A 15,289-nucleotide genomic window follows, 5' to 3' on the forward strand; every position below is an offset into this window, starting at 1 on the left:
GCAGTGCCTTACATGACATTGGGGTGTCCCAAAGCGCTTCACATCCAAGGAAGTGCTTTTTAAGTGCAGACACTGTCATAATGTAGACAAATGCGACAGACAATTTGCATACAGAAAGGTTTCACAAACAGCAGTGAGATTAATGACCAGATAATGTGTTTTTTAATTATGTGATTGAAGGATAAATCTGGGCCAGGGTAGCAGGAAAGCCCCACGGGCTCTTCTTTGAATAATGTAATGGGATCTTTTCCGTCCACCCGAGAGGGATGAGCGTTACTCTTTAACCCAACACTGGAACACTTGCAACATCAGCCCAACAGCAGCACTCTGAGGAGGTGTTGGCATTAACTTGGTTTGGAAACTCTGAAGAGTAGGTGGATTGAACCGCAACTGGTGGTTGTGAGACTTTGAGTTGGGTTGGAGTGCCAGAAGGGGAAGAAATGCTGATCCCCACTTAGATAACTAGAAGTCAGCTGGTGATATGTAATCTGAGTATGTTTTATTTGGGTGAGAAACCTCATGTAGGGAGTCTCCAGACTTGCAGTACTTTATATACCTGTTCTGAATTGTACAAAATGTATAGAAACATAGAAAATAGGTGCAGGAGTAGGCCATTCGGTCCTTCTAGCCTGCACCGCCATTCAATGAGTTCATGGCTGAACATTCAACTTCAGTACCCCATTCCTGCTTTTTCGCCATACCCCTTGATCCCCCTAGTAGTAAGGACCTCATCTAACTCCTTTTTGAATATATTTAGTGAATTGGCCTCAACAACTTTCTGTGGTAGAGAATTCCACAGGTTCACCACTCTCTGGGTGAAGAAGTTCCTCCGCATCTCGGTCCTAAATGGCTTACCCCTTATCCTTAAACTGTGACCTCTGGTTCTGGACTTCCCCAACATTGGGAACATTCTTCCTGCATCTAACCTGTCTAACCCCGTCAGAATTTTAAATGTTTCTATGAGGTCCCCTCTCATTCTTCTGAACTCCAGTGAATACAAGCCCAGTTGATCCAGTCTTTCTTGATAGGTCAGTCCCGCCATCCCGGGAATCAGTCTGGTGAACCTTCGCTGCACTCCCTCAATAGCAAGAATGTCCTTCCTCAGGTTAGGAGACCAAAACTGTACACAATACTCCAGGTGTGGCCTCACCAATGCCCTGTACAACTGTAGCAACACCTCCCTGCCCTGTACTCAAATCTACTTACTATGAAGGCCAACATGCCATTTGCTTTCTTAACCGCCTGCTGCACCTGCATGCCAACCTTCAATGACTGATGTACCACGACACCCAGGTCTCTTTGCACCTCCCCTTTTCCTAATCTGTCACCATTCAGATAATAGTCTGTCTCTCTGTTTTTACCACCAAAGTGGATAACCTCACATTTATCCACATTATACTTCATCTGCCATGCATTTGCCCACTCACCTAACCTATCCAAGTCGCTCTTCAGCCTCACAGCATCCTCCTCGCAGCTCACACTGCCACCCAACTTAATGTCATCCGCAAATTTGGAGATACTACATTTAATCCCCTCATCTAAATCATTAATGTACAGTGTAAACAGCTGGGGCCCCAGCACAGAACCCTGCGGTACCCCACTAGTCACTGCCTGCCATTCTGAAAAGTACCCATTTACTCCTACTCTTTGCTTCCTGCCTGACAACCAGTTCTCAATCCATGTCAGCACACTACCCCCAATCCCATGTGCTCTAACTTTGCACATCAATCTCTTGTGTGGGACCTTGTCGAACGCCTTCTGAAAGTCCAAATATACCACATCAACTGGTTCTCCCTTGTCCACTCTACTGGAAACATCCTCAAAAAATTCCAGAAGATTTGTCAAGCATGATTTCCCTTTCACAAATCCATGCTGACTTGGACCTATCATGTCACCTCTTTCCAAATGCACTGCTATGACATCCTTAATAATTGATTCCATCATTTTACCCACTACCGATGTCAGGCTGACCGGTCTATAATTCCCTGTTTTCTCTCTCCCTCCTTTTTTAAAAAGTGGGGTTACATTGGCTACCCTCCACTCTATAGGAACTGATCCAGAGTCAATGGAATGTTGGAAAATGACTCTCAATGCATCCACTATTTCTAAGGCCACCTCCTTAAGTACTCTGGGATGCAGTCCATCAGGCCCTGGGGATTTATCGGCCTTCAATCCCATCAATTTCCCCAACACAATTTCCCGGCTAATAAGGATTTCCCTCAGTTCCTCCTCCTTACTAGTATGACACTAGGTTGTAGTCTTCCTGTGATGTTTCCCTTTTGAAAACTGTAGTATGCATAACTTTCCATTTCATTTACAGAGAGCAATTTAGATTATTTTGTCCAAGATATTAAAATATTATTTGAATGATTGGACACAAACATAATCAAAGGTTGCTGAACCAGTGGAATTCTTGCCTATAAATAGTGGCACAAAGTTGACTAAATAAAAATGGTATATTTTCTTTATTTATGCTCCGCCCTTTGAGGACTAATTATTTTTAAATTTTTTAGAAAATGAACATTTAATTATCAACTGCACTAAATAAAATATTATCTTCCTCATATGTGATCAGCATTATTCCACAAATCTTTTAATAGGACTTATGGAGAATAACATGCTATTTTGTGAAAGTACCTTTGACACTGCATGCTCGTGTGTTTCTTTTTAAAAACCTCGAGACACAATCTCTCCTCGTAAGAAATAAGCTTGTCTAGTTAAAAGTACTGATATGGGTTAATAATTAAGCAAGAACATTTGTTATCCTTGAATGTACAATGCAATTAAAATGGATTGCATTGAGTAAATGCCACAATAACAGAGCAAGATATATGCTTAAGATGGTTGTAAATAGCATCTGTTACTATGTTATAAATAGATTTTAAACAATCTCTTATAAAAAAAATTAATTTCATATTTTTATTTGTAATTTAAAATCTTGCTGAGGGTGTAATTTTGACCTCAGCAACACAGGTCACTGTTTCACATATATGTTTAAACATATGTGGAATATGGAAAATATTCCTCATATGAAAGCATATGGTAGATATTATCTGGATCAGGACTAATTCTTTACACATTTGCCCCAACTGACATTTTTATTTTTAACAGAGCCAGTGTTTGTTTCCATGGACCGGTTTCTCTTGCTCAAAATATTCTTTCCCCGCACAGTGCTTAATATTCTTCCTCTGACCCATTTCAGAAAGGTTGCAAACTCTGGTTAAAAATATAAATAAAAAATAACTAAACATCCTATCTCTCTCCCACCTCCTGTATCATTGCTGTCTTCCCCAAGTTACTTGATCATCATAATTTTAACATTTTCAATTGGCTACGATCATGTCACTCATAATTTAAAAAATAATTACCTACATTCCCAATGTAGGATGTACTCCTGATTCTTACAACAATTAGTTACATCCAACACATATCTGATATTCAGCAACATGCCTCCAGTCATTTATTTGTGTATGCCAGTTTTACTTGAGTCAAACCTAAACCGTCACTGGACATGAGCAAAGTTAGAAGGAAAATGCTGCAAAATGCTATCCTAGGGTGAGGAACTAAACAGAAATACTCAGAAGCAACTTGGAGTTGTTGGTATGGGAAGGAGGGAAGATTTATAATAGTGCATTTAACGCGGTAAAACATCCCAAGGATTTTTAACAAGAGCGAAATCAGTAAAAACATTTTTGACACCTAGCCACAGAAGGAGATATCAGGATAATTGACCAAAAACTTGATCAAAGAGGTAGGTTTTAAGGAGCATCTTACAAGATGAGAGAGAGATTTAGGGAGAGAATTCTAGAGCTTAAGACAGCAGCTGAAAGCATGGCCGCCAATGATAGTGATTGAAATCAGCGATGCACAAGAGGCCAGAACTGGACTCATTTGTACTCATTTGCAAAGCATAACAAAAAAAGTTAGAGATGCTGGACTTCGATAATATTACTGGTTGAAAATGGGGGTATGGTATAGCCATGCTAAGACACAAGCTCCTCAATGTTGTGCTACTCTTCCCAACAATATCATTTCTGCAGAAATACATCTAGTTGCCCTTTGAACCAATTAATACTCTTGGCTTCACTGGTTTTGCATGTCTATTGTCCTTTGTGAAACAGTCAGCCCTAAATTCTGCTTTACTCTGACTCTCTAAATTATCTCCTAATTTTTGAAGCCCCTCCACTTCCTTTCATCAATGTGGACAATTTGTCTAGATCAACCTTAACAACCGCTTCATAAGTTTGAAAACTTTTATTAGGCCACCTCAACGTGTCCTGCTTTCCGACAATAAAAAGTGTAACTCCTTGAATCGTTCCAGATGGTGTTAGAGCATAATAGAAAGCACAACACGGAAGGGGGCCATTTGGCCTAATGCACCTGTGCCAGAGCTGGCTCTTGAACTGGAGCTTTCTAGTACTGTAATCCCATTTCTTTGCCCTTTTTCTTTATCCTTTTATACTTTTCCTTTGGAAATATGTATGCAATTCTATTCTAAATGATGGTATAGCATTGGCCTCAATAGGCAGTTATTGCACAACAGTCATGTCCTGATGACTCTGAAATTATTTTCTTATTTCCTCCTGTGTTATTCTAGTGATTATAATTAGTTTAAGCTCCTTTGTTGCTGTTCACCCAACAGCAGATACATTTTTTCACTCTATGCTCTCAGAACCTTTCATAAGTTGAAACTTGTATTAAGTCCCCACGAACCTTCTTTGTTCCAGTGGGGGGGGAAAAAAACATTTTTCTAGTTTTTCTTCATAACTATAATCTCTCTTTCCTGATATAATTCCAATGGATTTTCTCTGTATGCTTTCCATTGCTCTAATGCTCATCCTTTAATAGTGTGCTGAGAACTGCACATAATACTCTAACTGCGTACCAATGTCTTGTATAAATTGAACATCAATTCCTTGCTTTTGCACCATTGTTTTTTTTAAATGGTCTATTCTTCCTGTACTGTCACTTTTACAATCTGTACCTGCATCTCCGATATCTGTTTCTCCACTTTAAGAATTGTAAGATTTAGCAATTCCTCCTTCTCATTGTTATTTTCCTTAAAATGTACTAGTTACGTTGCTCTGCGTTGAACTGCACCCAGCACCTATCTGTTCACCCAGCTATCCCATCTATGCTCTGCTGTAATTTCCTGCATTCTTCCTCGCTATTTGCCATGCCCCCAATTTGATATCACTGGAAAACTTCAGCTTCATTCCTGTTGTGCCTATGCCAAACCAATTATAGAAGGGGTAAATGAAAGAGGTCCACCACAACCTGCATATCAACTTAAAAAAAAATCAATTTACCCTACTCTTTGCTTACTGTTCCTTCGCTACTTACAGCTGCACGCAGCTACATTCACTTTAATATCAAGTATCTTAACTGCTATAACAAGCCTTTTTAAATGGTGCATTTTTCAAACATTTTCTGAAAATCTACTGCATTCCCTTTATCTATTCTTGCTCGTAATTTGAAGTTGTTTAATTGGTGGTGATTTTCCGTTCACTTTGCATTACTAATCTAAATGTTGATTGTGTGAAGTTGAGTGACCATTTTCAGTTGCTAAGATTTGAATAATTTTATCCAACATCTATCGATAAGATCATTTTTCATAGTCTCTTTCATTTTTTCATTAAACAATAGGATGATGAAAATAACACTTTGAGTAATCAAGTAAAAGAGGTGGCGGAAGAATGTAACAGATTACAGAAGACAACCAGCATTCAGCAGACACAAATTGAAAAGTATAAAAGCCTGGCAGATGAGGCACACAGGAAAAGTGATGGATTGCAACAACAAGTGTCCTCTTTGCAAAAGGTATGTGTAATATTATAAGAAATCTGAGTAAATTCATATCCGATCCACTTTAATTGTAACATCCCCACTTAAAAAAAATTTTAAGTTGAGGATAAGTTTCACTTACTCCCTCACCTATCACTTGGTCATTACCAATTGTGGCGGAAAGGGCAAACAGGTGAACTCCTCCCTGGCCTCCAAGTTGCCCATCACTGAACAAGAGTAACTGCCCCTCTGATTTTCCTTGCGTGACTGTGTGCAAGTGTCTGGCCCTCACTTGGATCTCCACAATGGACGCTATAAGCGCTTGGTTGACTTGAGAAATGAAAATGGCATACCGACTGTTAATTGCACACAGTGTTTCTCCTGTATTTCAGGATTTTATAATTGTTGGTTCTTCTCAAACCGTTTCCTGGTTGATTTTCTGAGAATTTTAGTGTTCCTCGTGAGATTTTCCATCTGCCAACTGCTTAGTTGAACAGAATAGCTCCTTTTTATATCGCAGAAAAAAAGTTACCTAGGTTTTGGATACCATAATCTTTCCTTCAAAATGGAGCTGTCAGTTAAATTCATACTGAACCAATCATGAAATCTGTATATTTGAAAATTGTGTGTTACCAGGGAGACAGTGGCTAGAGTTTTCCATTTCAGTGCTTCCTAGTCCATGATTTTCCACCCATTAAAAGTTAATGGGAATAATTCTTGGGCTGCTGAGTACAGAAGTGGAAAACTCTGGTTTATAACTACAAACTTCGCAAAATTGCATTGGGAAAAGCCTGGCATAAGATTCTGCCTTGGCTGACTGTTAAACTCCATACGTATAATGACCAGCTTTTAAAGAGTCACCAAATCAAAGCCTCGACAAAAATATATAATTTACCACATTGACAGATTTTCCACCGAATATCAATCAGAACAAAATGCCCCTAGAAATGAATAATGTTCTGTGCAAACAAAATCCTCCCCAAAAAATCTACAGTAAATGGTTCTGAAAATCCAACTAGACTTCACCTAGACACTTCAAATAATCAGAACTATATGGTTTGTATGTGGACTAACAATACAAGGATGTGTAAAAATTAGCATAAGTGTTGCAAAGCTCATTCTTGCAAATTAAATGTGTAACTTGCGAGATTTTTTAAAAACATCTAACTGACAAAATAGATGCTTATTCTAAAGTTAAAAACTGTCCAATTCTAAATATATTATGTTTATTTTGTATAGATGTTTATTATTTATTAACAATAAGAACATAAGAATTAGGAGCAGGAGTAGGCCATCTGGCTCCTCGAGCCTGCTCCGCCATTCAATAAGATCATGGCTGATCTGATCTTGGCCTGAACTCCCTTATCTTTCCAAAATCTCTCTATCTCCAACTTAAATATATTCAATGACCCAGCCTCCACTGCTCTCTGGGGTAGAGAATTCCAAAGATTCACAACCCTCAGAGAAAAGAAATTCCTCCTCATTTCCGTTTTAAATGGGCGATCCCTTATTCTGAAATGATGCCCCCTAGTTCTAGACTCCCCCACGAGAGGAAACATCCTCTCTGCATCTACCCTGTCAAGCTTTCTCAGAATCCTATACGTTGCAATAAGATCACCTTTCATTCTTCTAAACTCCAATGAGTATAGGCCCAACCTGCTCAACCAACAATTAATGTGCACAAATGTGTTTCTTGCATTTTCTTATTAAGACTTCCATATTTGAAAAGAAGTATTTAAAGAAAAATCTTACAATGGAATACAACCAGTGAAACATCTCAGTAACATATCCTACAAACATCGGTTCACGAAACTACTGATTTTGCTTTAAGAATGTTGGAGCTGAATTTGCACCACCGCTTACACAAAAGTAGTCTTGGTACAAATAGGACGTATGCAGTTTTATTTTCCAGGAATCAATCAAAAAATACTTACTTCATCATCTCTGAACATCTCTCAAACTTCTTCCCTAATCATTTCAGCAGGAAATGTGTACCCCACCCCAGCACTCTCCCTTACAACAGTATAACCTCCAATTCACTGTGAACAATGCCATAGAGCCCTACTAATGTATTAAAAAGAATTGCAAACTTCTTTAAAAAAAAAAATAGGGTCTATTTGATTTAAAATAGGATGATGCTGTTTATTACACATATAAGGCATGCCTCCTCACTAAGCACATTTATATTAATAACTAAGTTTGTTCTTACAATAATGTTTTTATTTTGTGAGATGTTTGAATTAATTTGGTAGGCAGGTACATAAGTTTGGGTATGGAAAGATAAAATGGTTATGCGAATGTAATGATTCTACCATGGAAAGTGTTTTGTGCCTATTGTGTGAAACCTTTCAACTGGGAAACCTTGAGGCCTGTGTATGCTCCATTAAAGTAAAATTATACACCTATTTCAGCATTTGAAAAATATAAGCAAATTTGTATCTTTTGGAGAGCATTTTTCTGTGGCTTCAATGATTTGTGTGTTGTTTCAAATTTAAACAGGATAAAATATTTCCAGTTGAAATGTTATATATACGTGTAGTATATACAGTACCACGTTATTTTCCTCATCGAATTTTTGCCAGTTTTCTCCCCTCCTTGTCTGAAGGAGCTCATTGCAGCTGGGTTATAATCCATAGAATTATAGACTTATAGGTGCCAACAGATTTGTCCAATTAGCTATTCTTCATATGTAATCCCAGGCTGTATCATTGTTATTCGATAACGGAGGGCATCACAGTTGAACCAATCTTGTGTGCACACGTGTACTCTCTCTATTGGGTTGTTGTATAACAGTCAGGAACAAAAACCCTGGCAGATTTTTCCATTTCCAGCCCAGGGGCACGAAGGCCCTGGCTGAGATCTAAGCATGAACCAGGGATTCTGCGGGGTTTAGTACTGCACCAGACACAGCCTTTACTCACCTTGCCAATGTGTAAAGAAGTCAGATTAGAAGTATTACTTGTTGCTGCCACCTGATGGTTAGGAAGGGAAAGTTCGCTATCTATTTATGGCTTCCTGTATTTTTACCGGATTTCTGTACTCACTAAATTTTTACAATTAATTATCGGGATATGGACAGCGTTTGCAAGACCAGCATTTATTGCCCATCCCTAGTTGCTCTAGAAGGTGGTGGTGCGCTGCCTTCTTGAACAGCAGCTTGATACTGAGTGGCTTGCTAAGCCACTTCAGAGGGTAGTTAAGATTCAACCACGTTGGTGTGGGACTGGGGTTACATATAGGTGGAAACAGCAAAGGACAGCAGGTTTCTTTCCCTAAAAGGACATTAGTGAACCAGTTTGTTGATAACAACAATCCCAACAGCCTCATGGTCACTTTTACTGTCACCTGATTTTATTTCCAGATTTTTAAAACGGAATTCAAATTCTCAAAGTGCCATGTTGGTATATGAACTTGCATTCTCTGGATTATTGATCCAGGCCTCTGGATGACTAGTCTGGGAACATAACCACTATACTACCGTACCTGTACATTTCTACTATAGCTGATGTAGATTTAAATTTGGATAAGAGTGTAGGGTTTTTTTAAAATACACTGAAAATCAGTGTGTAATAAAGCACAATAACATTCAGAATCAAACTAAATATTCATTAGCTATATTAATCTTGCAACAAAGGATCGAGAACCAGAAGACACAAATTTAAGGTGATTGGCAAAAGAACCAAAGACGACAGAAGAAAAAAATCTTTTTACGCAGTGACCTGGAATGCATTGGTTGAAAGGGTGGTGGAGGCAGACTCAATTTTATCTTTCAAAAGTGAGTTGGGTAAGTATCTGAAGAAAAGATTTTGCAGGGCTATGGGGAAAGGGTGGGGAGTAGGACTAGCCGACAGTCGGCATAGGTTTGACGGGTTGAACGGCCTTCCGTGCTGTAACCATTCAATGGGCCCAAATTTGGCTCTCCGGTTTTTTCGGCGCACCTCCGAGCCCCCCGCCGACATTTTACATCAGAAGCAGCATCAAAAAAAATCTGTGCGATCATTCTCGGGCCGTCTGTGGAGCTGGTGTGGCGCAGGAGAGGGGGGATCGGAGCTAGGTCCCGGCGCTAGAAACAGTGCCGGGACCTCTGCACATGTGCGCTAGAGTCTGTGCGCATGTGCCGTAGGTCCTGGCAGGCCGTTTCTGCAAACTCGCACAGGCTGTGTGGGAGGGGCTGAAGCACGCTGTCCCGAGTCCTGGTTGAATGGGCTCCCTCATCGGCAGCCCGCTGCATTCCCTAAGGTAGCACTTCTATTTTTTATTTGTTATTTACATTGATTTTGGTGCTTCAGGTGCAGGGTTCCTTCTATTTTATTTGTTAATTAATTGCTTAATACTTTTTGTGCTTTGGTGCTTGGTGGTGCTTTAAATGTAGTACTTGCGCCGATTCCTTAACTGTAAGGAAGGTCTTTCTGTGCGGACAAAAGTGGACACATACGTTACCCTAAGTTAGTTTAGTACAACTTTTTTCTGGCCAAATTGGCATAAATGGTATAAGTGGCTGGGAACACCCCCTTTTGGAAAAAAAAACTGACCTAACAAAAAACCTAACTAACTCACTTACACTTGCGCAAATTAAATGCCCATATTTGCAACTAAAAAGATACACCAAAAGAATACGGTGCAACTCATGGGAAATTTCGGCCCTATGATTCTAACTCCAAATTCAGCATTTGTTATAGATAATAAGAATCAATGCTTGTTTTAGTACAAGTAAAGAAACTTTTATTTGCTGGTGAGTATTAATGATTCAAATGTAAGAATTCCTTATTGTAAACCCAATGCATTACTTTACTGAAGAGATTGTGAGGTAAAAAAAAACTGATCAGTTAATGCTGGAGGCAAAGGTTCTCTTAAATATGCAACTAGATTGCTTTTAGTAAAGGATCAGTAATGGTGAGATTAACTTATCTCAGGTGTTCCAAACAGTCAGGATCGAGTGCAAACCAATATGGTGGACATATGGTGATTAATCGGAATTTAAGACAGAATATAATACACTAGTTATACAGCAAAAACATACAACCGTGACAAGTAGCTGATACCGGCCCCGATCAGACAGATGAACAACTTTTGTTCTTCCTCTCTCTTTCTAAACTGCCCAAGAGTGTTCGACTGAGGTCAGCATCAAATCCACCTTTAGGAGTCCTTACTTCACCATCTGTGCTAAGGTCTCTTTAGTTCTTTTTATTCTCTTTTAGAGGTGGGCCTGGGGTAGAATATGGACTGGACCATTTAAACTATAGAAGTTCCCCTTACAACAAGGTGCTAAATAGCATGCTGAGTTCTTTGATTAAGCCATGAAAAAAGGCTAACTCTCCTGTTATCTCCCACCTCTCAGCGGTCTTCTCACAGCCATTACATATGCTTTCTGTAATTGACCAATTATAGCCTTACAGCATGCAGAGCACTGTCATCCCCTTATTTCATCCCAAGGCAAGAGTCCCTCATACTCATTTTCCAGAAAAATGAAAAGTATGCAGTTCCAGTAAGACATAACTTATACATTAACCCCCTATTTGTCTCGAGCTCTAATACAATCATTTAAACACAGTATTATTTGCGTAATAGTTTCATTCGCATAACCATATATTTTTTGGTATCTTTAATTTCTAATGGTAATTAACTGCTTGGTCACATAAAATCAGATAAGAAAATACATTGAAATTTTGAAATTATATTGATATACTATCAATATATACCTAATATTATTTCCATCTACATTATCCTTCATTACATCTCTTTTTAGACTGTCAGGTGTGAAGTCACTTCCGACAGGTCTGCAAATAATTAGTATTGACCTAATTTTCAGATTCATTGGTTTAACTTAGCACCAATGGTAAATTCAGCCAGCTAATCAGATACTCATGGAAATGGTTCAATCTTATTCAGACTATCGAAGGAAATGAGCCATTGGTCCGAGCAAATATAAGAACTACATAGACTGGTGGCAGTAGTGAAAAATAAAGAGTGAGACAAATACAAATGACCACATCAGTGAAATTAAAATTAAAATTTATACAAAAAAGATGCAAGAAGCACACAGCACGATCAGGTTTAACAACAACAGAGGGCTTTTGAAAAGCATGGCCCATTACTGAGAAAAATGATAGATACATTATATTTTTCAACACCAAGTACAATGCCATAGGAGATTTGTTAATACATAAATAAGAATGCCTGATTATAAATATTTAATGTCATTGAGGTTCTTCTGTGCCTTTAATTGTTTTTTTTTAATTATGTCTACTGAAGACAAATAGAGAGAGATAGTATAGAGAAGCAAAATCAAATTATTTACCTTTCTTTATTTCCATGAATTGAGTAAATAGTTTATGTTCTTGCAGATCATAATATTGCTTTAATTTTTCAGCCAAAAGTTTTCCAGCTGCAGGAGTTATTTTGGATCCAACTGAGAAGGCTGTAGAAATGCAATATACTAGGATTTTGGATATACAATAAGAAAAGAAAAAATGTACATTTTGTTGAACACCTTTCACGACCTCAGAATGTACCAAAGCGTTTCACAGCTAATGAAGTATATATAGGATATATTTTCTAATATACATTAACAAAAAGTCAGCAGTAAGAATGTCAGTAGTAAGTAAAGCCTGGTCCTAGTGGAAGTGGTGTAAAGGGTTTGTAACGGCGAAAAATTATGTATTTCTTAACTTATTTGGATCCACCTTCTAACAACTTGCTTAATTGATGTTTTCAGTCTCTTAATGATAAGTGATTACCATTGTTAAATCCATATCAAAGTACAGCTTGGCATTAAATCGCCAAAGTCAACATTTCTACCATGATTGTGCTTTTCTATCTGATTGTCAGCATGAAAATGAGTCAGCAAATAGGACAATGATATTTTCAGAAATGTTATGTCCAGAACATGAACATTGTTTGTGTAATAGTACAGTCTAGTACATATATTTTAACATCTTAGAAATTAATATTCTGTGACTTTTCCTCACCATGTAATCATCATCTTAGGAACTGGACAGCCAGAAAAGAACCCAGAAGCAAGCTGCCACAAACCACGGTGCCACAGAGGTTCGTCTGAACAGGGCATTAGAAGAGGCTGAAAAATACAAGATAGAGCTGAATAAACAGAAGCAGAGTAATAAGGTAAAGTACAAATATTTGGCTAAAATTACTGATCCCTTGTTCCTAGTGGAGAGCTATGCGTGAAGACTTGTTGTGACAACGTTGCAGCCCTATTTCCAACCCAAGATCCCTTTGTGTGCAGCTCCCCACTGGAAGGAAGGGATCAGTGAATTTTACCCTTGATTATTAAACTTAATTTCACAGTTAGCAACGTCCATTTTGGAAAAAATATAATTAAACGTTTGGTAAAGTTCCACTTGTGAAGTTTTTGAAGAAATGAATGGCAAATTATTTAGCTGATTCAAAGTTTGGCTTGGTAGTCGGAAGCACGAGGAATAGTTGGACAAAGTTCTGCAGATGTCTGCGGCACTGAAATAGTAAGGGTCCACAGGGTGGAGAAGATCAACACTAAAAATTAAGATATGGTTTGGTACTTATTAACCACGTTATTTGTATTTCATGGCTCGGGTGTCTATGTTACTCTGAAAATACTCTCCTCTATATACTTCTCTGAACAGCAGACATGCCCTACTCCTGGGGATCAGGTAGAAAATCAAAGGGAAAGGCTGCACCATCCAGTAATAGTGCTTTTGGATTACTCCTGTGGCTGGATTCATACTTCTGTTAATGGTTTACCCATCTTGGGAATTTGGGGTTATTTACCCAACCTGTCACTTTGTGCTCTGCCAATATGGTTTTCCTTTACCCAACCTATCACACACTGAAATAAAACTAGAAAAGACCACTTCATGTTAATGCAGCACAGCTCGTGATAGTATCTTCTGTATTTTTTTCTATTTCTTTGCTGTCTGTTTGATTATGCTTCATCCCATATCCTCACACCTCAGCAGCTCATGTTAATTTTGCCCTCTTGTGTCCTTGCTTATTTCTATCTGCTATTTCTACCTGTTGGATGTTAGAAAGAATAGTTTAACCAAAGATTGATATCAAAATTCAGCAGCAGCTCATATAGAATACTTAGCAACAAGGCATTGACTTGCATAATTTACCTGCAGTCGGGCTATCCCAGCAGCTGTGGGTTTTGTGCTTGCCTATCATATCAACTGGGGATGGTGTTCGACAGAGGAAGCCCAAAAAATAAATCTAGTGCAATACGAAGACATTGTTTTGTAAAACATGCTAATCATTTATCACCAGGACACAACTAATCAAGAGAAACTAACGACTGAACAGCTGAAGACCGAAAACAAGAAGTTGGAAAAGCAGAAAACTGAGCTCATGACTGGTTTTAAGAAGCAGATGAAGCTAATAGACATCCTTAAAAGGCAAAAAGTAAGATGGGATGGAAATGAGAATTTACTATCAACAGAAGCATTTTTTAAATGATAGTTTTTAATCTTGGTGTTTGTGAAAATTTAAAAGCGATTATGTTTTTTATATTGCACCAAAATAATGTGGTGATTGAATGGTAACCTGTAATATCAGATCACAAACTTGCTTGTTTGTTTTATAGATGCACATGGAAGCTGCTAAGATGCTCTCCTTCACAGAAGAGGAATTTATTAAAGCATTGGAGTGGGGAAACTGATTGGAACAGAAAACTTGAGTTACAGTTTAATGTTGTAAAACATAACCTTTGTTGCAGTTGCGTATGAATCTTTTTCTTAGAGTTCAGTATTTACATCTATCCTATCAATTTTGCAAAAATATTTTAAAGAAATAAAAATAATTGTTTTCTACCTTTTTGTTATTCTTGAATGAATTAACTTTGGGGTGATTACTGGTTTTTACCAAATGATTGTGTGTTTTCTCCTTCCTATTTAATCTATACAATAATTTTCAGCCTCACAACCCCACAAGATGTCTGCGCTCCTCAAATTCTGCCCTCTTGAATAGCCCTCATTATAACTGCTCAACCATCGGTGGCCATGCCTTCAGCTGTTTAGGCCCCAAGCTCTGGAATTCTCTCCCTAAACCTTTCTGCCTCTCTTTCCTCCTTTAAGACGCTCCTTAAAACCTACCGACTCGGTGTCAAATTTATCTGTTTTGTCTTGTAACACTGCTGTGAAGCGCCTTGGGACGTTTTATGTGAAAGGCGCTATATAAATAAAAGTTGTTGTAGACCTGACTCCTGAGATGCTACATTTGTTTTCATCAGCTTCAAATGTGTCACACATCTTGAAGCTACTTAGTAAAGATGATTGTGTAGCAGAAATTCTGCTCTTCCAAAAGTAGTTTTTGTTGGCTGGTTGATTTGTTTTATTTCCATTCAGTATATTTTCCTTGGAGTCCACCAGTGTTGGTACTTCTCCATGCCTAATTCAACTCTGGCCTTGAACCACTTTCCTGGTTTCAGTATGTTTAAATGTCAGTAGGGACAGCCACAAAATAATAAATAAAACTTGACTGGAGTCTCAAGCACCAAGATACAGCAGCGTAATCT

The 15,289-nt window shown here is 38.3% G+C and overlaps 1 protein-coding gene across 1 annotated transcript in view; it reads left to right on the top strand.

Annotated features, from left to right (window-relative positions):
• Positions 1-14,974, top strand: part of tex9 (testis expressed 9) — a 69,480-nt gene extending 54,506 nt beyond the window's left edge. Inside the window, exons 9-12 of the mRNA XM_070859306.1 lie at positions 5,647-5,820; positions 12,772-12,906; positions 14,044-14,178; positions 14,360-14,974. Of these exons, the coding sequence (XP_070715407.1) occupies positions 5,647-5,820; positions 12,772-12,906; positions 14,044-14,178; positions 14,360-14,434 (519 nt within the window). The 3' untranslated portion in view covers positions 14,435-14,974. The remainder of the gene's footprint in view (positions 1-5,646; positions 5,821-12,771; positions 12,907-14,043; positions 14,179-14,359) is intronic.
• The last annotated feature ends 315 nt before the right edge of the window (positions 14,975-15,289 follow it).

Source organism: Pristiophorus japonicus, chromosome 17 (genome assembly GCF_044704955.1).
Source record: "Pristiophorus japonicus isolate sPriJap1 chromosome 17, sPriJap1.hap1, whole genome shotgun sequence".
In the NCBI taxonomy this organism is placed as follows: domain Eukaryota; kingdom Metazoa; phylum Chordata; class Chondrichthyes; family Pristiophoridae; genus Pristiophorus; species Pristiophorus japonicus.